Source organism: Carassius carassius, chromosome 18, assembly GCF_963082965.1.
Source record: "Carassius carassius chromosome 18, fCarCar2.1, whole genome shotgun sequence".
Lineage (NCBI taxonomy): Eukaryota > Metazoa > Chordata > Actinopteri > Cypriniformes > Cyprinidae > Carassius > Carassius carassius.
In genome coordinates, this window is record NC_081772.1 from 26,157,109 (window position 1) to 26,182,637 (window position 25,529).

Consider the following 25,529-nt stretch of genomic DNA (forward strand, 5'->3'; position numbering starts at 1 on the left):
CCCTAGAATTTTAGAAAATGTTGTGTCTGCTCAATTGAGTTTCTTCCTGCAAATAAATTATCTGTATGAAGAATTTCAGGTTTCAGGTCAGTTTTCAGGCCCCACCATAGCAAAGAAACTGCACTTGTTAAAATTACAAATGACTAGCTTCTTGCGTCAGATCAAGGCTGCATCTCATTGCTAGTTTTACTTGTGGTCTGTTCGACATCATAGAAGATAGGCTCTAAGAGAGTTTAGGTCCTGCCTGTAACAAAATACATTGCGTTAAAGCAACTGAACAACATTAATTAGGAAAACAGTGTGGCAATAATGCAAAATGACAGTTGAAGGCAGTTCATCACTGAATTCAGTTATGTCATCTCAGTTCAGTTTAAATAGTGTCTGTGCAATCATTTGCAATCAAGTCAATGATATCACTGTAAATGAAGTGACCCCAACTAAGCAAGCCAGAGGCGACAGTGGCAAGGAACCAAAACTCCATCGTGACAGAATGGAGAAAAAAACCTTGGGAGAAACCAGGCTCAGTTGGGGAGACAGTTCTCCCCTGACCAGATGAAACCAGCAGTTCAATTCCAGGCTGCAGCAAAGTCAGATTGTGCAGAAGAATCATCTGTTTCCTGTGGTCTTGTCCTGGTGGCCATCTGAGACCAGGTCTTTACAGGGGATCTGTATCTGGGGCTATAGTTGTCCTGGTCTCCGCTGTCTTTCAGGGCTGTAGAGGTCCTTTCTAGATGCTGATCCACCATCTGGTCTGGATACAGACTGGATCTTGTGGCTACAGGGACCTTGGAAAAACAGAAACAGACTAATATTAACGTAGATGCCATTCTTCTAATGATATAGCAAGTACATCGGTTGTTATTGAAAGTGTTCCCGTTTCTGGTTTATCTAATTAATGCAGCCTAAAAAATCCTTTAACTGATTATATTAGAAGCATATTAGAGCATGTTAGAGAGATTAGTGTTAGAGAGAGGTTAAAGAGATGGGTCTTTAATCTAGATTTAAACTGCAAGAGTGTGTCTGCCTCCCGAACAATGTTAGGTAGGTTATTCCAGAGTTCAGACGCCAAATAGGAAAAGGATCTGCCACCCGCAGTTGATTTTGATATTTTAGGTATTATCAAATTGCCTGAGTTTTGAGAACGGAGTGGACGTGGAGGATTATAATGTCAAAAGAGTTCATTCAAATACTGAGGTGCTAAACCATTCAGAGCTTTGTAAGTAATAAGTAATATTTTAAAATCTATACGATGTTGGTTGGGAGCCAGTGCAGTGTTGACAGGACCGGGCTAACATGGTCATACTTCATGGTTCTAGTAAGACCTCTTGCTGCTGCATTTTGGATTAGCTGTACTTTTTTTACTAAGCATGCAGAATAACCACCCAATAAAGCATTACAATAATCTAATCTTGAGGTCATAAATGCATGGATTAACATTTCTGCATTTGACATTGAGAGCATAGGCCATAATTAAGATATATTTTTGAGATGGAAAAATGCAGTTTTACAAATACTAGAAACATGGCTTTCATAGGAAAGATTGCTATCAAATAGCACACCTAGGTTCCTAATTGATGACGAAGAATTGACAGAGCAGCCATCAAAAGTCTTAGACAGTGTTCAGTTTTTTATATCGACTATTCATTCCATTAAGTTATCAAATTGGTGTGTTTCACCTTTTTATCTGCCGCAGGAGTTCACTTCCACCATTATATTTGCAGTCTATATTCCACCGGAAGCTAATTCCAAGCTTGCTTTGAACGAACTTCACGCAGCCATTAGTTAACAACAGACTGCTCACCCGGAGGCTGCTTTTATTGTTGCGGGTGATTTCAATCACTGCAAATTAAAGACAGTGCTCCCGAAATTCCATCAGCATGTTTCCTGCCACACCCGAGGAGACAAAACTTTGGATCATGTTTAAACAAACATTGATGGAGCCTACATCACGACCCCCCTCCCCCACCTTGGACAATCTGATTACCTTTCTTTGTTTCTCACCCCTAAGTATTCTCCCCTCATCAACCGTGTTAAACCATCAAAGTGTGGCCAACTGGAGCAGACTCTTTACTTCAGGACAGATTTCAATACACGGATTGGAGAATGTTTGCTTCTCAGGCTGCCTGTGCCTCTCACATGGACATTGATATCTTTACCTCCTCTGTACTGGATTACATCAACACCACCATTGACAGTGTCACAACAGAAAAACAGATAACAACATACCCTAATCAGAAGCCATGGATGAACAAGGAGGTGCGACTTCTGCTGAAAGCCCGCAACACTGCCTTCAGGTCTGATGCTCTGGCCTACGGGAAATCCAGGGATAACCTGAAGAGGGGCATCAAAAAGTTTAAGTACTGCTACAAGCTGAAGGTAGTGGAACACTTTTCCAACTCTGACCCCCAATGCATGTGGCAGGGCATACAGATCATCAGTGACTACAAGTCAAGCAATGTCCACACTGCATTGAGCCGGATCAACGCACGCAAGCCTGCTGGCCTGGACGGCATACCTGGACGTGTGCTTAGGGTATGTGCAGAGCAGCTGGCAGGAGTCTTCACAGACATTTTCAACCTATCCCTCACCTAAGCAAACTGTGCCAACATGTTTTAAGTCCACATCCATTGTGTCAGTGCCAAAACACTCCTCCCAAATGTGCTTAAATGACTAATGGGGTTCATTGTCTGGTTGACTACGTCTTGTATTCATTTTTCAGAAAATTCCCGTCATATGCACATAACCACTTATAAATTACTACTAAATATTGTAGAAACTTAATTTTCTGTAAAGTTACTTTGCAATGATTTGTATCGTAAAAAGCACTATACAAATAAACTTGAATTGAATTGAACTGAATTTAAGTTAGGAAATCATTCTTGGAACCTTCAGAGAACTTTCTTGAAACATTCTCGAAATGTAAATAAAACGTTCCATTGAGGTTAGGGCATGGATTTTCAAACCTCTTCATGAAGTACCCCCAGCACTGCATGTTTTGTAGGGCAAAGGGTACTCCAGGACAGGTTTGAGAACCAATGGGTTAGGGGAACGTACCCAGGAACCAAGAAGGTTTTCCGGAACATTCACCTAACCTAATTCTAAAAAATTCCTGGCTAACCAACAGGACACATTCTTGGGAACCAAATATTATTAGCTGGGGAAAAAGTAGGTGGCTGCAATAAGGGGAGGAGTGAAATAAGTGCAATCGAGATGGACAGTTCTGACCTCTGAGTATAATACCTACCTATACAAGTTCAAATTGTGTTCACTCTGTTGCTGATATAATTTCATTTATGTTGCTTTTATATGAAAACAACTATGATGAACAAGAAACTCAAATTACTCCTATTTATTCCATTCGAAAGACGTATACATCATCAATTGAGAAACTTCTCCCATCCTCTTCTCCCACCCAGACTAGCATCCCTCTGCTGCCCCGAATGACTTGGTTTCGTTCGATGGAAACATTTCATTGGTGACCTAAGATGCTGAGGAGCTGTCGGGCTCAACGAACGACCCCGTCCCCTTTACTGTCTGTTGAAGAGCAGAGTATGGAGTGGTCTCCACCAGAGGAAACCACCCACAGCTGATCTGTTCTTCCCTGAGGTCCACGATGAGCTCACCAAGTCAAGTCAAGTCACTTTTATTTATATAGTGTTTTTTAACAATACAGATTGTGTCAAAGCAACTGAACAGCATTAAATAGGAAAATAGTGTCATTAATGCAAAAAGGCAGTTCATCTTTGAATTCAGTGATGTCATCATCCAGTTCCAGTTTAAATAGTTTCTGTGTAATCAAGTCGACAATATCGCTGCAAATTAAGTGTCCCCAACTAAGCAAGCCAGTGGCTACAGTGGAAAGGACCTTGGGAGAAACTCAGTCGGAGGGCCAGTTTTCCTCTGGCCAGACAAAACCAGCAGTTCAATTCCAGGCTGCAGCAAAGTCAGATTGTGCAGAATAATCATCTGTTTCCTGTGGTCTTGTTCTGGCTGTCTTGACAGTGGATCTGTCTCTGGGGCTCATCTAGTTGTCCTGGTCTCCACTAACATTCAGGGCTGTAAATATCCTCTCTAGGTGCTGATCCACCATCTGGGCTGTATACTGTACATACTGGATCCGGGTGACTGCAGTGACTATCTGATCAGGATACCTGATGGATCTGGTGGCTTTGGTGATCTCGGAATAAGAGAGAAACAAGCTAATATTAGCATAGATGCCATTCTTGTAACGATGTAGCAAGTACATTGTGTGTCATGGGAAGTGTTCCCTGTTCCAGTTTTCCTAATTAATCCTTTAACGGATTTGAATATTAGAAATGCGTTAGTGTGTTATGTGTAAACCAGATTAAAGAGATGGGTCTTTAATCTAGATTTAAACTGACAAGAGTGTTTCTGCTTCCAGAACAATATTAGGTAGGTTATTACAGAGTTTTGGTCGCTAAATAGGAAAAGGATCTGCTGCCCGCAGTTGATTTTGATGTTCTAGGTATTATCAAATTGCCAGAGCTTTGAGAACAAAGTGGAAATTGAGGACTATAGTTCAATAAGAGCTCGTTCAAATACTGAGGTGCTAAACCATTCAGAGCTTTATAAGTAATAAGCAAGGTTTTAAATTGATTTTGATGTATAATAGTAATGTGTCGTTCTTGAACGATTCGTTCATTTTGAACGAATCTTTAATGTGACTCGAGAGTCGTCTTGGGGAGTGATTCGTTCAGTCGCACATGCGCAATATTCTATAGGTTCTGTTCTGCTAGTAGTAATTCACCGGTGTCGAGCCGGAAAGAGAAATGATTAGTTCATAGTTCGGGTCTATCAGGTTTTTGACTCGTTCCTTAATGAAGACTCATGAGATGAACTAATCAATTCTCTTTCCAGCTCGGACTGCATTGGTATAGCCGGTATAGCGTATAGGGTTGAACTTGAACCCGAACCCGAAGACTTTTCAGACAAGAGGTGAGGTGAGCTAATCACAGACTGAAGACCCAGGTAAAAAAATTAATTAATCTTTTCTGTATCTCATAGAATTTTAGTTTTGTATTGTTTGTAGTGTGATCAACGTTTGCGTAAGTACTAGATGTGTTGGGGAAGTAACATTTTAATTACGTTTTTCTAAAAATAATGAAATGAACGAAATGACTCGAGAAAAGATTAGTTCATTTTGCTGAATGAGACTCAAAAGTCGGTAAAATGATCCAAACTTCCCATCACTAATGTATAATAGGGAGCCAATGCAATGTTTACAGAACCAGGCTAATATGGTCAATCTTCCTGGTTCTAGTAAGAACTCTAGCTGTTGCATTTTTGACTAGCTGGAGTTTGTTAATTAATCCTGCAAAACAACCACCCAGTAAAGCATTACAATAATCTAACCTTGAGGTCATGAACGCATAAATTAACATTTCTGCATTTGACATTGAGAGCATAGGTATGATATTATGCACTGTAGATGATGATAACTTCAGCCTATTTGGAATTTTTTTGGGGGAAACTTCTTTCTGATATAAAAATGCTCCACTATTTTATGCCGCAGCATTGGGGCAATTGGTGATCCCTGCCCATCTTGACTTCTGAGAGGCACTGCCACTCTGAGAGGCTCTTTTTATACCCAGTCATGTTGCCAATTGACCTAATAAGTTGCAAATTGGTCCTCCAGCTGTCCCTGTTCCTAACTTTTCTGGCTTCTTATTGCTACCTGTCCCAACTTTTTTGGAATGTGTAGCTCTCATTAAATCCAAAATGAGCCAATATTTGGCATGACATTTCAAAATGTCTCACTTTCAGCATTTGATATGTTACCTATATTCTATTGTGAATAAAATGTAAGTTTGTGAGATTTGTAAATTATTCCATTACTTTTTTTACTCACAATTTGTAAATGGAGGCTATGTAACAAGGTCCCTGTCTCAATGTTCTTGATTTGTATAAGGACTTTAGTTATTAGTGTTATAATTTGTCATGTTCCCCTTTATACTTTTTCCCCTGACTGTTCTAACCAGTGTCTTATTATCTTGATTAGTCCTTGAGTTTTTAAGCATGTTTGTTTTATAGTGTTTTTTGCCAGTTCTTTTCCTTACATGTATGTTTTGTCTACATGCAGTAACCCTATTATTATTGTTGTTTAATTAAATGTAATTGGATCTTGCTGACTTTTTTCTGTTCACCCCAACATTAAAGTTGGCTCTTAACAAATATATACATATATATATATAAAAGTTGGCACTATACATAGGTATGATATTATGCACTGTAGATGATGATAACTTCAGCCTATTTGGAATTTTTTTGGGGGAAACTTCTTTCTGATATAAAAATGCTCCACTATTTTATGCCGCAGCATTGGGGCAATTGGTGATCCCTGCCCATCTTGACTTCTGAGAGGCACTGCCACTCTGAGAGGCTCTTTTTATACCCAGTCATGTTGCCAATTGACCTAATAAGTTGCAAATTGGTCCTCCAGCTGTCCCTGTTCCTAACTTTTCTGGCTTCTTATTGCTACCTGTCCCAACTTTTTTGGAATGTGTAGCTCTCATTAAATCCAAAATGAGCCAATATTTGGCATGACATTTCAAAATGTCTCACTTTCAGCATTTGATATGTTACCTATATTCTATTGTGAATAAAATGTAAGTTTGTGAGATTTGTAAATTATTCCATTACTTTTTTTACTCACAATTTGTAAATGGAGGCTATGTAACAAGGTCCCTGTCTCAATGTTCTTGATTTGTATAAGGACTTTAGTTATTAGTGTTATAATTTGTCATGTTCCCCTTTATACTTTTTCCCCTGACTGTTCTAACCAGTGTCTTATTATCTTGATTAGTCCTTGAGTTTTTAAGCATGTTTGTTTTATAGTGTTTTTTGCCAGTTCTTTTCCTTACATGTATGTTTTGTCTACATGCAGTAACCCTATTATTATTGTTGTTTAATTAAATGTAATTGGATCTTGCTGACTTTTTTCTGTTCACCCCAACATTAAAGTTGGCTCTTAAGAGAAGAGTAAGGGTATAAAGATACTGGGAGACGAAAGTGCATTTGTATTGTTAATTTTTCTGTAAGTTTATTTTTTCTGTCTGCATTGAAATTTTCTGTTTAATTATGTCAATCCTGAATCAAACCATTAACCGTAAACACAAATGTTTTTACTTTTTGTTTTTTTTCTTAAACTAAACACTTAAACTATATTTTATTAGTAGTTTTTTAATGTATTATTTCTTTATCAGATTGAGTTTATGGCCACACTATGACATATAAAATGATTATGTTAATACCAAATATTTAATAAAGAAATCAAAACATGTATATAAGTAAAAGTAATGCAAGTGTCTAAAATCTTATAGAAGACTGTTCTAAATTAGTTACAAAACAAAAAGAGGATACCAATGCAGCTTGGGAAATATTTTGTGGCAATATCATTTTAATAAGGCAATCTTAATCATTAATCTTGACAAAGTTTAGCTACATAATGTCTTGATACAGGGATGTGAAATCATTGTACTGATAAAATCCCATATGGATGGAATGGAATAGGAATGTCAATATTAATTTCTGTGTCGTTCAGTCTCACATAGGACTGACTATTCTTGGCATCCTTAAGGGTCTCAATAATTTGGTTCATTAGAACTTCCAGACGGGTCATAGTAGATTCAATCCAAGCCTGGATGTCATCAATTAGTTGTTCAAGCGTCATCTCAGCAAAAATGTCCTGGGCCTTGGCTATGACAGTTTTACAGTAGTCTTCAGTAATTCTGCTGGTCTTCTCAGCCTGCACAGCTATTTCATTCAGAATGTTGGAGTTGACCGTATCAGAGAAAACTTTACTGATCCAGGATGAGAGCTTGTCCAGATCTTTAAATTTGATAGAGTTGATGAGCTCATCTGCCTTCTCCATACTTAATTTCAGGATTTCAGGCAGTTCTTTTAGACAGTCATCAATAGTATTTTCTAGCTTCTCATACTTCTTGTAAAATGCAGTGACAAAATATGTTATTGTGTCCTTTAATGAAGCAACTTTCTTCTTCAGCCACAAAATAATTTGACTTGGGAGCTCCTTGTTCCACTGAGTCTGGAAGCTCAGTCTGTTTGAATTTTTTATTACGATGTCAACCTTCAGAATATCCAAGTAATCCTCAGACTGTAATAAAAAAAATAAAAAATAGAAAATGTCATCATCATGTCTATTTTATATTGAACACTCAAAGATATTAATTGACGTAAGATAGACTAAATATATTAAATAAATTGATTGATATGTAAAATACCTATATGCATATATGGAATATATATATAAATATATATTTAGAATACATTATATTCTAAAATAATAAAACAAAAAATCTTACTGGGTTTGCACCAAAAATTCTTCCTGTATGGTGGGATAAGCTCTTGCTCTGCAACTGAAGACCAAGAAGTCCAGCAGATGGGGAAGATACAGAGACAGTAAGACCTTCTTCTGTATTTCCAGTTAATTTGTGGTAAAGCATACATTTCACAATTGGCAGATTTACTTTGGCAGCATTTGAAATAACAGCCTTTGAGACCTCTGTGTTGGTCTCAAGAACTCCATTATAATTGTTCTCAAAATATTTATGCTCCACAACTAGATTGGTAAACAATCTCATCCCTGAATTAATGTTGAAGGTGGCAGATCCACTTGTTTTGCCATTGAATAAACCAAACTCAGAGATAACCTGAGTTTCAAACTGGGCAGTAATTTCATCCTGATTAAGGATATCAGCCTTGGTATTCATAATGATCATAGCTGTTTTCAGAGAAAAGTCATATGTCAGGTCTCCCATGGAAGGGATCATTATTGATTCCTTGCTGATCTTAGCAAAATAAGGACAGTCATATGTATCAGATGTGGTTTTTTCATTTGTGAAAATGGGTATTTTAATTTTCCTCATGATATAATTTAGGACTGGTTGCATGTTGAACATCTCAGGGTTCTTCACATACTTAAGCTTTGCATCCATATCAAAGGTCTGCTGAGGTGTGATCAAGATTGTTTTAAGGCCAGTGTCCTCCCATAAAGAAAAATTCTCTACATACGGTGTTTCTTTGTTAATGAAAGGGACAGTCAATTTAGGAATGTTAATCTGCAAGGTCAGCACATTTAAGTCAGCCTCACCATTGACTGATGCAGAAAACTGGATTTCTTTCTCACCATTAGCAATATTAAAGTAATGAGAATATTTATATTGATTGAACCTTGCAAGACTGGTCCAGCTGGCCTGCTGCACAGAGGGATTCAGAGTTAAAGCCATATCGTTCTGCAAATCAACTTTACTAGACAACCTAAAGGGAAGCATTACTTTAGTGTTTTTCTTGTTCTTGGTATCAAAGATAATTTCAAAAGGCACAGCCTTGAAGTTAACTGAGTTGGTAATTGTGCCATCAACTTTGCCAATCAGTTCAGCATCATGAGACCCACTCAGCTCAATCATAGGTTCCTTCAAACAAATCTGCCCTTTCACTGCTGCAATGCTTCTCTTGATGAAAGGAGTTTCTGTCTCTACATGCACATTAAACTTGATCTGAGTCAAACCTCTGGTCTCAGCATCAACGTTCTGCTTCATCTTGAGAAGACTGCTGTCAGTGTTACCAGCAAATGTCAGTTTTATGGACTCCATATTTATTAGAATCTCCAAGTTACTCTTGTGGGTTCCTTCATCAGAATAATCAAAGGCAGACAATTTTCCTTTGCCATTATTTCCTAAGGTGATAGTGATAATGCCAGATTCCAGCTGAGCAGCAGCTTTTTGGGTCATTGTGGCTTCACTGAAGATGCTGGCCACTGGCATGTTCACACTGTGGATGTAAGAGGTCTCCAAAGTACCTGAGAAGACATTTTCTGTGCTCAAAAATGCATAGTTCACTAAGTCAGCAGTGTATGGTTCTGTGGTTGCCTTTACTGTGGTCTTGGAAGATACATGGGCAATAGGGCCATTGATGGACATTAATCCCTCGTGATCAAGAGAGAAAGCCATGTGATTTGCCTTCACTGTCTCAGCCAGAGACAGCTCTTTCATTCTAGGGATGCTAAAGTGGGCAGTGGCATCAAACGTGTAAGCCAAGAGATCAATAGGAGTCTGGAACTGAGAAATCAGATTAGCAGTCAACTTGTTTGTTGAGTTATTAAGTTCAGCACTGGTCTTCAGAATGTGCTCTGAGGATTTGATTTCAATCTCACCATGCAGCAGTCCAAAGCAGGGGACCCTAGTGAAGTCAGTGACCATCTGCTGTACTTCATCAGCCAAGGTGTAAAAATCATAAGACAAAATTTCATTCAATGTGATATTTAATAGTTTTGTCAGCTCATTAACTTGTTCAAAAATTCTTTCAAATACTGGTTTTATGTCAAGAGAGTCTAGGTAACTTGCAGCTGATCTCATAGTCTCCCTTAGCTCATATTGTTTCAATAAATCCACAGCATCATCAATGATTTTCTCAACCAGTGCCTCAATTTCATAATCTGCCAAAACGTCATCAATTTTGTAGACAATTTCATTTATCTTGGTGATAATGCCAGTTTTTTGTCCAAAAATGTTGATCAAGTCCCTGATGGATTGCAGGTTTTTACCCATTTCCATTACTACAGCTTTCATATCGGAGACAAGAAGTCTCACATCATCAAAGAACATGTTCACATCAAAATTTTCAATTATCTGTGAAAGTTCATTTCCTTTGCTTTTAAAAGTGGCTGTAATGTCAAATTTAGTATCAATGCCATCAATCAGGTAAATGCTGCGATCTTTCAGGGTGAGCATTGCAATTTTGACCTCCTCTATGAGAACAGGCAGTTTATCAGTGAAAGGCAGGTAAATAAAATTACTATCACTGTTCTTCTCATATTTCAGAGCACTTGTGATTCCAAATTCTTGATTGTCATTGACTTTGTTCAAGAGGTTGGTGGACATGGTGCCTTTCAGTGCAATACCCATGTTATTTGGAGTGTTGAAGATTTCCAGGGAGTGGTCAAAGGCATGGTCATTTACCTTACACTCCATAACGACATTAAATTTTTGCTCCTGAGGGGTGACAGTGCTGGTTATTTTATGCTGGAAGTTAGTTTTAATGGAGTTTTCATTGTTCAGCTGGTGAGAGTTTGAGGCCTTCCATTCATACCTGTATGAGTAAGACTTAGGTTCAGCTTGAATGAGCAGCATGCTTTTCACCTGGCCACTGTGCTTTCCATACAGGTTAAGTGCTCCATCAGAGTTGAATGAGCACTCAACATTCACACTGAAAGGTTCTGCTTTCGTTAGGATGTTGCTTTGCAGTCGGAGAGAGGGAGAGTTGAAGCGCACCTCATTGCTGAACTTTGTGGAAAAGCCAACAATCTCAAACTCTGAGCTTTGAGTCATTTGGCTGCCCAAGAGTTTCCCATTGGTGCTGCACTTTGCAGTGGCTCTCTGGTCAACATATGTGATCTCATATGTATGTCTCACTTCCTCTTCACCAAATATCCCATTCAGGGTTCCAGTAACTTCCATCTTGTAGGGCCTGGCCTTCATCTGGGCCTCATTGCTAAAATGGATACCAATGACTTTAAGATCATTTTCAGCCTTCAAAGAAGCTGTAAAGTCATGAATGTCCACTGCAATGTTGTGCTTGTAGAAATTGTTCTTATTCAGGAAGCTGTCAGATTTAGAATGGATGGCCAGAGATTTGAGGGTAAGTATCAGTGAGTCTGTGTTTTCTATTTTAATCTCTTGAAGCGATGCAATCAAGTTGTTGGAAAGGGTCAGACTATCTTCATTCAACTTGAAAGTGATCATGTTTCTAGTGTTGGCACTGAAAATGTCACCCTTGTACATGCTGTTAAGGTATACCTCTGAACTTGCAAGTCTTCCTTCAACTTTGAGTTCAGCGCTGTTCTCATTGACTATACCTTTGCTGGAGACAGACACTGTAGCACCTGTAGTTGTAATTCCACCATGGAAAATGTTTTCAAAGGTCACAGAGCTGATCTGAGCACTGGTGGTACAGCTAGTGGTCAGCCCATCTTTGGTGAATGATAGCGTGCCTTTATTAGAGACATGGTTGGCAGCAAAGTTGATTGTGGCATCATTATTGAGCTCCAGTCCCTGGGTGTTTAGGGACCCAGTAAGCTGGCAGAAAGCTCGGTTTGTGCTGTCATCAGCCTGGGATTCAATCCTGATAGTGACCTCCTTCATGGATGCAGAAAAACCTACCTGGTTTTGAAGCTTGGTCTTATAAGCTCTGGTGACAGAATCAGACTTAATGGTAAATGTAGCTTCCTTGAGTTCAATGTTGAACTTGGTGGTGTGGCGGACTGGGTCATTCTCTATGTCATTGTTCAACTCAAATGAAAGTTCTCCACTGGCTGCTGTAGCTTTGATCTTGCTTAGGACTTGGAAAATGGGACAGTTTAAACTGAAAGTTGATTCAGCTCTTGCCTCTCTGGTTTTGGGTTGAAATACAAAGGTTTGTGTGGCAGTAGTTCTAGCAGATATTGATCCTACTTTTAGTGATCCATCTAAACTTCCATCCCCTGTGATTTCAGAAGAAGCTGAAGCCTGGGTTATGTATACTAGTGAAATCTGCATACCCAGAGGGCTGAAGGCCTCGATCTTGTAATTTCCTGTTGTTTTCACTTCATCTGTGATTTTGGCTGTTTCCATTAGACTGAAGTGTGCATCTATGAGTTTATGTTTCAAGGAAGAAGTTATGTCGAACTTCGCAATGTCCTCTGTAATATCAGCTATTTGTGCAGAACCTGCATGTAACAGATGTGGTAATTAATTTTAGAAATGAAAAAAATAATAATTATAATAATTCCCACCCAAATACCCATATCAGTTAATAAAACAAAATCACGTTTATACTGTATATACTGCATGTATACATATGTTTACCTTCCACAGTAAAAGCAAGAAGTTCCACAGGACTGTTAGCAACAACTTTGTAGCTTGTAATGTAACTGGGCACATTGACAGTGTTGTTGCCACCAGAGAAAACCACCTCTACATCATAAAAGTTAGTGTTCACTTTTGTTGATACCTCTAGCATTCCTAGAAGAGGCATTGAGAGATCATAGCTAGAAGGAATGGAGAAGGTTGGTAGATTGAACAGTTTAGAGGGCAGCATTACACCAATTTGTGGCATGGCTAGTTCTGGGGTGGCCATGGTGGGAGGGATTCTCAGGTCCTTAGATGTTTTTCCACCAAGAGGCAAAGGAATTGTGAAAGTGACACGATCTTTGTTGAACTTGTATTTCAACATGCTCTCTCTGCAAATAGAATAAAATTAATTTGAATAGATAAAGCACATTTGTAGTTGGATTATGTAGATTTAAAACATTAGCATTAATCTTACATGTTCATGAACACTCTTTCAGGCAAAGATGGAATAACAAGCTCTGGAATTCTCTCTCTTAGTGTCTGAAGGTAGGGCACATCATAAGCAATCTTTTCCATCCAAATGAGGTAAGCCTATAATATCAAAGAACATATTGGTACATGTCTATAATAAAAACTGTTTAAAATTTTCTACAATCATACCTCCCAGAGTTTTGCGTAAATGTGACGAAATTTTATGTCAGTCTTGACCACTTTATGTTCCATGATGTTTTCAAAAGCCTGATATAGGCGACTCTGAAGAGGTGCTGCATTAGGCATCAGCTTCTGGATCTCAGAGTCTATGTCAGAATTGATCTCAATCTTCATTTCATCTGTATCTGTTTTGAAAGCAAATTCTAACTTGTTATATTTGACATAAGACAAAATAATTTTACTTATTTAATACTTAATTTACTCAATAAAAAAAAAAAAAAAAAAATATATATATATATATATATATATATATATTATTATTATTTTTTTTTTCTTAATGAAAAAAAAAGAACACCATATGTTAAGGTAATCTTCTGCACAGTGTTGGTCTCTGGTAGTTTGATGTTACTCTTGAGTTCCAGAGTCAAATCTTCATCACAGTTCATGGTGGCAGTAATAGTGGCTTCAGTGTTAAGAGAGGGGACACTCAACTGAGTTTCCAGCAAGACATCATTCATGGCTTCAAGCCTATTATTAGAAAAAATATGTATTTTAGATGAAAGGAACCATTTGCAAGTGTTTCAAAATGTTATTTAGATCTTTACTTACTTTGCACGACCAATGAAATGAAACTGGTTAATGTTTTTGTTGGAGATATCAATGGTGAACTTCTTTCCCTTAGCAAGGTTGTCAGTGACACCAACTTTGATTCCAGCTTCAATATCATAGTCAGGAATTTCAATGCTGGTTGAGAGAATGTTCTTGTTCCTGTTGTAATTAATAGTGGCAGTTGCCTCTGTGGCCTTAGCACCTTATTGTAAGAAAAGACAAGAAAAAATTATGGGAATGGGGTTATATTATAACAGAGTGGACATAATTTCAAATTCACTGTTGTTAAGTATACATGCCTTCTGCTTTCATAAACATTTTCAGAGAATCAACTTTCTGGCGACCTTCCTTGCCCTCGTTCAAGAGTTCATAGGCAAAGGCTGCAGTGTACTCAGTAATGTCACCAGTGGGTTGGATACCCAAAACAAAACTGTGGGCACATTATCATTTTAGCGTAATGCATAGAAAAATTATTTTCTTTATTATTATTTTAAAGTTTTATTGTGATTCTTAGTAATTCTTACCTGAACACTCCATTGAGAGGAAAGTATGGAGAATTTCTCTCAGCTTTAGCGTTGATTATGGTGGTGCAATAATTGATTCCATAAATAAGGGGGCTGCAATTAACAATGCCAGTACTGTCACCTGTCTCAGGAACAAGTGTGACAGGAGTTTTGGACACCATCACTAACTTGTTGCTGTTTGTGAAAAATTACAAAAGTTTCAGATTCAGCTATTAAACAGCTGAATAGACCAGATTTGTTGAAAGCTGATGCTATTTATTTTTGTACATTTTATTTAATTGTATAAAGAAAAAGTATACATTTAAAATAAACCACTTCAAACATATAGCACAAATGCTACCTGACTCTGAAGAGTTCCATAGTGCTCTTGGGTGGGAGGATAGACAGCTTTATTTTGCCATTACCCATAGTGATCTTGGCATTGAAAGAGCTCTCATGGAACATATTAGTGTGCATTTCCACAGCAGAGACAACAAATTTGGGGATGTGGACTCCCATACGCGTAACACATTCTACTGCCATAGAGGGTGAAAAAGACAGTTCACCCTATAAAAAAAGGAATAAGGATACATTAGTAATGCAAATAAACATGACAATAAAAACATTAAATTAAAACAATTTAATAAACATTTTTCTACATAAACCATCTGGATACTGAACAAAAAAGCAATCAAGTGTAATAATCAATACCCTGCCAGGCTCTATACGCAGACCACCCTCAACACCAGGTGCAAAGGTCCCAGACAAAGCAAACTTAAGGGGAAAACCAGAGGCAGTTGGAAGGGAGAACTCATTATCCATAAAGATGTAGTGAACAAAGATGCTCTGATCTCCAGACATCAAGGCATTTGTAATCTATTGAAACAAGAATATGTATAATTTTTGCATATATAGTGCTTCAAAAAAAACCTTTTAAATTAATCCAGTGTTGTTTGATATATGAGAGAGCTAATATAGATATATTTTATGCATGTAAAATGCAGGATATTGTGTATACATACCCAAGCAGGTGAGTTTTTGAGGGCCTGAATATATGTGGCCATCCTGTCAACAATAGCTGAAAGGTCATTGGTGCTCTTGATGTATCCCAACTCATTCCCCATGATCCTTAAGTAAGCTATAGCCTCTGGAAAGTCCTGGCTGTATAGATCCTTTGCAAGCTTATTGAAGTTTCGCACCATTTCCCTTATAATGTTCTCTGGGACCTGTCGAGGATAACATTCTGATATTATCTAGCCTTGGATACATGCATGAAAAATGTAATCCTATAAATAATCACATTGTTATGTTTGGAATACATTACTTGTCTTTTAGTTTTTTCTGTTCTCAGAGGTTCAACCCACTCTTGCAGAGCTTCATTGATTTTGTTTGGCATTTTGTCCCCAAACCAGTACATTGCCTTGGAAATCGAATCAGGGAAGAAGCCATTGCTTCCAAAGAGATTCTCAACAGTTGGCTCAAATCCTTTGCCATCCATGCCAAACTTGGTGACCACAAAATAAATAAATAATATCAAAAAGTCAAACCAAATGCTCCATAAGCTTTTTTTATTATTTTTTAACACAATAACAATTAAGGAAAGGTACAAACAATAAGTAATAATTGAATCATATGGCAATTGAGGTTTACAACTAATTAAAATAAATTAAGTACATAACAAATGAAAAATCCCTACCTCCATGAAGTCAAGGTTGTAACCGAAGGCTTTCAGGGTTGTCTCAAGCATAACCTCTCTTGGCAAATGGCTGCTGGGATCAAAGATGATGCTTCCCTGCATATTGGAGCCCATTACATCCTTTCCTGGCATAAATACATCCATCTTATAGTTACGAGAGAGCTGAGTGTAGTTTGTGTGTGCAAGCACCTCATCATCATGCATGACCTTGACTATTGTTTTGCCCAACCTGGGAAGAAAAAAGTTATAGAGTTGAGGATAAAGAGCAAAATAAATGATAGACAGTAGTTGAAGTGTTTTGCATTCAGTCTAGAGAAAACTACAAGAGTTACATACTCTTTCAGTTCAGGATTTCTGGAATGAATAATGTTGTAGACATGAGAAGCCACAAAGGACTTGACTTGCACATTCTGGTCCTGGGTGAGGATCTTCCTCACAACCTCCAGGTCACTTGCCTCCGGCTTTTTCATCAAAATAAGATATGCAGCCAGTCTCTTCTGAACAGCACCTTTGGCATAAATGGCCACCCTCTGAATGTTGGAACGGACCTGAACATTAAAAAAAGAGAAAGAGAGAGAGAGAGAGAGAGAGAGAGAGAGAGAGAGAGAGATTGGAGTGTGAAGTTAGTTTTCTTAGTAGGATAATTCCATGCATAAGGCACACATTTGATTCTGAAGAAATATAAATTGTTCAAGAAATTCTGCAACACTTACATCAGGAGTCACTGACATTCGTCTGAAAGCCTGGATAGCAGACATCTGGACTGACAGGGTGGTGGCAGGCTGTCTCATACACTTAAGCAGAGTTGTCTTTATGTTGGGATCAGCTGTTTCCATTACATTGCCGATGTTTCCAATCACCTAACCAGAGCAGATTATAACACAATAAGTTGTTTTCCTAGTGTGAAAATGTCAAGTCAAGTAAAGTCACCTTTATTTGTATAACACTTTAAACAAAAAAATTGTGTCAAAGCAACTGAACAACATTAATTAGGAAAACAGTTTGTCAAGTAATGCAAAATGACATTAATTCAGTTCATCATTTTATTCAGTGATGTCATCATCTCAGTTTAGTTTAAATAGTTTAAATGTCCAGAAATATAAATGTTAAAACACAAACCCTTAAGGTCAAATAGGTCAGATCTTTCTCGCCAGCACAGTCAGCACCAAGGATGGAGGTAATGAAATTGGACACCTTAAGAATCTCAGAGGTGATCTGGCCCTCAGCTTGGAAGTGCCTGAAGAGATATGTTATAAATGCTCAGCTACAGTGGAGATATACTAACAAATACTTTATCTAAATTAATATAAGACAACTGATCACCAGCATATGTTGTGCTTTGGATTACAGTGTACTGATGATTTAAAAATTACAATTACTTTGGTGGACCAGGTTCACTAAAAAGATCATACAAATTACTTAATTAATATGAACAAGCCTGGACAGGCTTGAATATTCATGCTGTTCTGTGCTGGTGTTTTCAGCAGTAAATTGAAAAGTCTTAAGCAGTCTAGAAATAGAAAATAATTTGCATACCTCTTTACAACATTGCCAAGAGCATACATTATTGGTCTGGTCTTCTTGATCTGCGCAATCTCCAGTATGTCTTTCACCAAGAGGCCAGTAGGTCTGAGCATCATTCCTAGAGCATAGACAGCAGCATCTACCTCAATAGCATCAGTGTCGAAGGTCTTCAGAATACTGAACATGGTGCTGCCACACTCTGGGGTGCCACACTGAATCATGGCCTGCCAGGTCAAGAACTTGTCCTCCTCGACCATTTGAGTAATGATCTGTTGCAGAACCTCTTGCTCGAGTCCACGGAGCTCAGACACCAAACGCTGGAAAGTGTTGGCCCTCAGCTGCCGATCTGTTTTTTTATTCATGGATTTCAGCTCCCTGAAGTTGAACAGCAGAGCCTCAGAGGTCTGGGCCGGGGCTTTATCCTCCACTTCCTCTAGAGCCAAGTGTTTGGGGTAAGTAGAACCTGTATTTTGTACAATGGGATAATATGTGTGTGAAAGGCTACATAGTCACAACCAGGGAAAAAATGAAGTCAACATATTCTCAACAGTTCTATCATTTTTAACCAGACAAATCAAATCCAAAGTTGTGAAACTGGGAACACTCACGATATTCAAAAACTCTGTTATTAATCTTGCTGGTTCCCTCAAGAGTTAGGATTTGTTTAACAAGAGAATTGATCCCATATGTATTCCTTCAAAGAAAATGAAATACATACTGTATGAATGAATTAGAATATGATCTTCCATTTACGAACACATATCACTGAGAAATGTAGCAAGAGATAATCTCAATGTCACTCACTGGTAAGAGAAAGGAAGGAATATGTGCTTCTCTGTGCACGTCGCAGAGGTCATGTGCTTCTTCTGGTTGTCAAACTTATAGTTGCAGGTATGGGTACTGCCAATCAGCTTGGACAGAGGGTTTTGCTGTTAACAAACAAATATAAATTTAAAGGGGCTGTAAGTAGGAATTACTCCCATCTAGTGGTGAAATTGTATTTTGCATTCAAACTAATTTTGCTCTCCAGCGCCTCGCTTTTTCAAATGCGCGTTGCATCTACGGTAGGCGATATGTACCAAAAAGCTTTGACAGGATGTCTTCTAAATAGCACTTCATTTTGGCGACGATGTTTTCTTCTCCTGTGGCGCGGCATATGTATGGTCCATAATAAGAATGCAATCCAGACTTTTAAACTTGCCGGTGCAGTTTCACTCACTGCTCTGCACCTGCCTCTCACTGCTCTGCACCTGCGTTTCTGGCTCTGACCGAAAACGCGTTGTGGAAACGCGTTGGCTTAGTACTTTTTGTCCCTCTCTGCTATTATAGTTTTGCAAGATGGCAGAACTACATGGAAGCCTCCGTCGACCTACCCGTCCCATGTATATAAAGATAATAAATTCTTCATTTACGAGGATTAGTTTAAACATTGGCATAGGTATTTGTACACCATTGAGGGCATATTTATGAATAAAAATATTGATTTTAGATAATAAAATACCTAAAAAGTTACTTATTGTCCCTTTAAGTGCATTATCTGTTTCTCTAACATAATTTTTTTACCTGTTGTTGGACCAGTGTGTATGATATCCTGCTTTTGTCAGTATTGGTTAGCGTTTACTTGCTTAATCATTAGCTGTTTAATTAAATATTCTGTAATTGGTTAATTGCACTCAGGATGATAATTATTAGAACATAATTTAATTTAATTTGAAAATTAAAATAAACTAAAAAGCAATGATTGCCGGCTTCAAACAGCAGAAGGGTATGAGATATATATATATTGTGATTGTCTCACCAAACCAGTGATGATTGCAAGAGGGCTGGTGTGACTTCTTTGTGTTTTGAAAGTATCACATCCTGACAGGTCCCTAGTGAGGGTTACATCAGTGGCAATATCTTCCTTTGTGTTGACCTTGACATCAGTGGCACAGATTCCATGGACAGTAACCTAGAATAAATAAGTGAGTCATATCAATGCAAATAAAAGCTTGTGTACAGCAGTGACTGTGTAAATGGTGAGTCGTGGCCTAGTGGTTAGAGAGTTTGATTCCTTACCCTAGGGTTGTGGGTTTGAGTCTTGGGCTGGCAACACGACAACCTAGGTGCCCTTGAGCAAGGCACTGAACCCCCAAATGTGCTGCAGCATAAATGGCTTGCCCACTGCTCTGGGTGTGTGTTCATGGTTTGTGTGTGTGCACTTTGGATGGGTTAAATGCAGAGCATGAATTCTCAGTATGAGTCACCATACTTGGCAGAATGTCATGTCATTTTCACTTTTTATTTTTATTAATTTTTTTAAGTAGGAAGGGCCCACTGAGTTGCTGGGGGGTTGGGGGGTTGGGGGTGTGGTGGGGTGGTTTTTCACACAGGTTTTTCCTTTCATGTCAGAAGCAGTGCATGCTTAGAGAAGATTAGATTAGCTTTAGATGTGCCTTTATTTACATTGCACCACACATGTCTGTTGTAGACATGGTGAAAGTGAAATATTTAATTGCAAGATTTCAAATTAAAAATATCTTTAAATTTTCTGTGCAATTATTATTATTACTACATGTATCAGACACTTATATCCAAAGCATCTTACAGTGCATTCCGGATATAATTATTATTATTATTATTATTTTTACCAGTATTATTATTTTTACCAGTATTTTGTTTTCCCTGGAAATCAAACCCACAACCTTTTGTACTGCTAATGGTAATCTACCACTGAGCTACAGGAGAATATTATTATTATTATTAACTACTTATTTTCAATGAATTAGAGGATTTTACACTAGCTATGGTTTGTTATTGTACAAAATGCAGTAAATATTTTCTGATAGCATGTGCTGACATATAAACAGGAAAAAATATATATGGTTAATGGACTGCTTTTATATAGCGCTTTCAACAGACCACATGGCCATCCAAAGCGCTTTACAAGTTGCCTCACATTCACCCATTCATTCATACACCGACTGCAGTGTCAGCTGGGGTTAGATGTCTTGCTCAAGGACAGGTGGTCAGGTGGAACCAGGGATTGAACCACCAACCTTCCGGTTTGTAGACAACCGGACATATATATGTTTTACATATATATGTATGTCAGAGTTCGCACGCCTCTGGTGCAACTAAAGGTTAAGTGTCTTGCTCAGGGAACATTGGTGTCTCACAGTGGATTTGAAACCAGGTCTCTCACACCAAAGGTATGTGTCTTATCCACTGTGCCAACACCACCCCTAACAACTAACTGTTTTGAATAATTATTATTTCTCACATTTTATTTTGATTTATTAATTTACTTAGTCATATGTGGCCTATGTTGTGTGGCCAAATTATATATATATATATATATATATATATATATATATATATATATATATATATCACAATCTATTGCAATAATTGGTAACACTTTAGAATAGGTAACACTTGTTAACTATTAACTACGATATTTATCTCAATAAATTCTTAATTTGCTGCTTAGTAATAGTTAGTTAGGTAGTTGTTAGGTTTAGGTATTGGGTAAGATTAGGGATGTAGAATAAGGTCAAGTACAATAAGAGCTAATACATGGCTAATATTCTAGTAATATGCATGCTAATAAGCAACTAATATGTGTTACCTTTTCTAAAGTGTTACCAAATAATTTTATTACTACTAATAAATACAGACAAACTACTTTAAAGTCATGTAAAATAATGGTGTAATGGTAATTGGGGGCTCTGTCGGAGCAAGGGCATTTTGGATATTGATTATTCATTACATAATACTAAGCAAACATGCAAAAGATGGCCTCAGTATTTTTCAGCAAATTTAAAAAAAAATATCATGAATATCTTAAAATAGTCTCCTATCAGCTGACTACCTGAGTCAAGATTACCTTGTAGCTTAATTGGAATTTATTATTCCAGATAAGAAGATTAATATCTTAATTGCTTAGTGATTAAGTGGGTGTCCTTAACAGCATTGCTTAAATTAAACTAATCTAACAAGTTCAACATACGATAAAATGTAATTCATGTCTTTACAGATTAATGCCTAAACAAAGAAAAAAAACATGTTTATGTACCATATCTTTGCTCTCCTCCTTCTCTGTGACAGGAACAATCAGAGCAGAGATGATACCCCTCTTGAAATTCAGGATGTTGGTTTCATCACCCTCAGGATAGAGTGTCACACCTGTCTCACCCTCAATTACAAACTTCAGTACATTTCTGTAATAAGAAAATTAAAAGTTGTTTAATCACTTGTTGAAAAGTTGCAATGTAGTTACAATGTAGTTTTAGAGCTATTTTATATTTTCCATTGGATATATTAAGCAATACCGGCTGTGCTCATTTTAAATATTTGTAGACCTAACCATATTTTCTCTAAAGGGAAGAGAAACATACTTTTCTATGGCTGCTTGAAAGGCTTGGGCCTCAGCAGAAGGTGCATAGATGAGTGCCCCATTTGCATCCATTCCGACCACCTCGGTTAGGGAGCACTCACTGGTACGGAGCTCAAAGCTGCATGCTAGAGGCACATCAATTTCGACCTATGGATAGATTAGATTAGATTAGATTCAACTTTATTGTCATTAGGCAGGGTACAAGTACAGAGTTAATGAAATGCAGTTAGCATCTAACCAGAAGTGCAAGAATATAGTGTTTTATATATAAGTTCAGAGTAAGTGTGAAGCTATGATATACAGAATGTACAGTGCAGTTGCTATATACAGTATTGAGCAGAGTATATACAGAATATAAATAGGAATGCATAGAAGGATGTTAATGCATTAATGAATGAAAAAAAAAAACAGGAAAGACATATTGAAAAACATTTTCACACTTCAATTATTACATGTACCTTGCAGGAGATTTTGGGACCATTGATGAGAGGGGAGGTCCCAGTCACCCTGTTCTGGATATCAGCTTCATATCGATATGTATATTTTTTGTAGATCTTAAATCTTTTAGATACTGTAAATGAAATTCACACTTGTCAATTCAAAAATTATATTTTTTAAGGAATAATTGCACACTATTAAATGAATCATATTCTATTCTATTATATTCTATTCTCAGTACATTTATTTTTCAATTAATTTCTGGTTGTCCAATAAAAATATTTCAACAAAAATGTAGGACATACCATATATGGGATTAAAAAAAAAAATTATTTCGGCACTGGAAGATTTTTATTTATATATATATATATATATATATATATATATATATATATATTACTTTGTTTAAATTTCGTTACATAATTTAGGTTTATCTAATCAAGACAGCCAATGAAACATCTGGACTCTGACATCCTGACTCAAGCACTGTCTGTTGTTGATAAAGAGTACATGGCCACGTTAGAATGGTGATGTCATTTATTGAGGGTTCAAAGTAAGTGACAACAACAATAGGTACAGTGAGTCCAATAGGTAAAAGATAAGAATAATTTAAAACGATTATTTAACATGCCCGAGCCCTATACACCTTGAATACAACATTTTATTAAAGGATAAGAAATAAATAAAGAGAAATACTTACACTGACATTCAGGGTGAGAATTTGACCCAATTTCTTGCTCTGGTGAGATAGTAATTATGCAATTATGATTAGGAAAAATATGAAAACAAAACTAAAAATACATAAATATAAAATGCAAATCAAAGATTACATTTAAAAAATCTAATTTTAAGTGAATTCAACCTTTCACCCAACTTAATAGCCTTTACAGAATATAAAATGCTAAAAAAATAAGATAAGGATACATAGCATAAAGCAAAATAAATAAAATATTTTTCCAGTGAATGAAGCACTAATGAAATAACAATAATGCAACAGAATGTGAAGGAACACTATACTCACGGGCTATGGCATAAGAGCCAAGTAGAAGCAATATGTAAAGCTTCATATTCCCCTTGCTGGATAAGAAGAAGCTCAGTAGTCCTGAGATTACAAGCGAGTCTTCCTCTGAATGGAGACTGACTGTGATCATCTGGCTTGCATCATTTATACTCAGATCTTTTTAGTTCACTTAGGGGGTTAAACAAGAGTTGCGACAGGTCCAAAGTTCGATCAGCCAGTGTGGCAGGCCAAAGGCAAAAGCTGTTTCATAAACACCACCCAAGACTTGCCTGTCAGCAATGGAACTGATGGAACTCACTGATTGCATTAGACAACAGCAACTACAGGTTCTTAGACTAACTTGATTGATTTTCTTTTCTTTCATGTGAAATCTTACATAGGCCAAAGTTTGTTGTTTGGAAGAGAGACAAAACTAGTACCACAGTGTTCAGTGTAATGTTTTTAAAAATGGTAAAATGTAAAATAAATTGTAATAAAAGGGCTAAAGGGCACTGAATGGCTTTCAATTTATTTGGCTGTCATTATATATTTTTTATATTACTTACAGTTAAAACATGCTAAAATATTACAGACAATTTCATTACAAATGCCACAAATTGCATTATTCCATTAGTCGATATAGTTCCTGAATTGTAAGGCCTTTATATGGCCTGTCAGTGAGGTAAGATGATCAGGGTAATATTGTCATTTAGCATAGCAATCATTCAACCAATCATTCAACATCTAAGACTGTGAAAACAATAAAAATCTAAAAATAAATATAAAAACCTGACTTTAATCACATCCCAGAAGTTACTACCATTTACCCTTTTCTTTAGAGTCTTTTCCTAATCAGAGATATTTTCAAGCAACATGCATTTTCCCAGTTTACAATCCTTATCTTTAAAACCAAGTCAGTGTGCAAAGGTTCAGAGAACATTTAAACTATTAGTATCCCTAATGGACTGTGTTCTGAATTATCTATTCTAAATAATCTACAGTATTATTAGCACAGGACCTTGATATTATGGAAAGGAAATAAACAACATATGTCTCTACATGAGTTTCAAATCTTACATTTTTATTTTGTTTTATTTTATTGTGCTAAACTTTTCTTGGTTCAATCATTGTTTCATACTATCTTTAAAATCTGAATTATTCCATGCCATTACTGAATTCTGTTTTGCTCACTGGAAGCTGCATGCACATTTTTCAGTTTCTCTCATTGTATTTTATTGATTTTCAGCTTAAAGTATATTGTAAAAAGCTAAAGATGTCGAACAACATATGGGGTCTCACTTGGGAGGCCAATCATCTCTGAGATTTAGAGAAAATGCAAATGAAAATTGGCTTGTGTATTTTGGATGCTGAGCCACTCCCCGTGCCTACAGGTATATAAGGCAACAGCATGGATCCATTTATTAGGTTTTACGCTAAGAAACCAAGAACATGTCCCAGCAACAGCAAATAGTTCAAGGTTTTGGCATGGGGACATAATGTCTCCATTCCCTCCATCAGGGAAAGAGGGTTACGTATGTAACCGAGACATTCCCTATCTGTCAGTCACTACAAGTTATGTCGAACAACATATGGGAACCATGAAAAATGGCACAACCTGAACACTGTCACAACCCCATGGCGCTGCAACTGTTGACAAGCCACAGTGTGTTCACAAAAGCTATGCTACGGTCGTAACCTTCGCAAAGCCCCAGTGCAAATTCACTGACCTTGGTACCGAAGGGGACCAAAGGGTGAGTACATCACTGCCGGAGAAGGCCATGCTGCTGTTCTATCCACAAAAAAAAAAAAAAAAAGTATTTTCAACCTTCAGTGAAAGAATGCTTCAAATCTTTCCTATTTGTTA

General features: G+C 37.2%; 1 protein-coding gene across 1 annotated transcript; it reads right to left on the bottom strand.

Moving 5' to 3' along the window:
* Positions 1-7,334: 7,334 nt before the first annotated feature.
* Positions 7,335-23,836, bottom strand: LOC132092749 (apolipoprotein B-100-like). Its single transcript, XM_059499126.1, has 26 exons — positions 23,687-23,836; positions 23,366-23,404; positions 22,686-22,798; positions 22,229-22,374; positions 21,907-22,051; positions 19,648-19,800; positions 18,654-18,778; positions 18,458-18,543; positions 17,862-18,312; positions 17,445-17,562; positions 17,039-17,185; positions 16,662-16,873; positions 16,326-16,554; positions 15,954-16,133; positions 15,652-15,855; positions 15,341-15,505; positions 14,991-15,196; positions 14,651-14,824; positions 14,426-14,556; positions 14,127-14,328; positions 13,873-14,045; positions 13,527-13,702; positions 13,342-13,457; positions 12,882-13,255; positions 8,343-12,742; positions 7,335-8,134 (listed from the first exon to the last, which is right to left on the bottom strand). The coding sequence occupies exons 1-26, from the start codon at positions 23,814-23,816 to the stop codon at positions 7,490-7,492; spliced, it is 9,240 nt and encodes a 3,079-aa protein (XP_059355109.1). The 5' UTR covers positions 23,817-23,836; the 3' UTR covers positions 7,335-7,489.
* Between the last annotated feature and the right edge of the window lie 1,693 nt (positions 23,837-25,529).

Excerpts from the sequence above, each read along its gene's own strand:
- LOC132092749 (XM_059499126.1), bottom strand. The coding sequence starts at position 23,816 with ATGATCACAGTCAGTCTCCATTCAGAGGAAGACTCGCTTGTAATCTCA. Across the intron at positions 17,563-17,861 it reads CTTGGCAATGTTGTAAAGAG|GCACTTCCAAGCTGAGGGCC; the intron begins GTATGCAAATTA and ends ATATCTCTTCAG. Across the intron at positions 13,703-13,872 it reads GAAGATTACCTTAACATATG|ATACAGATGAAATGAAGATT; the intron begins GTGTTCTTTTTT and ends CTTTCAAAACAG.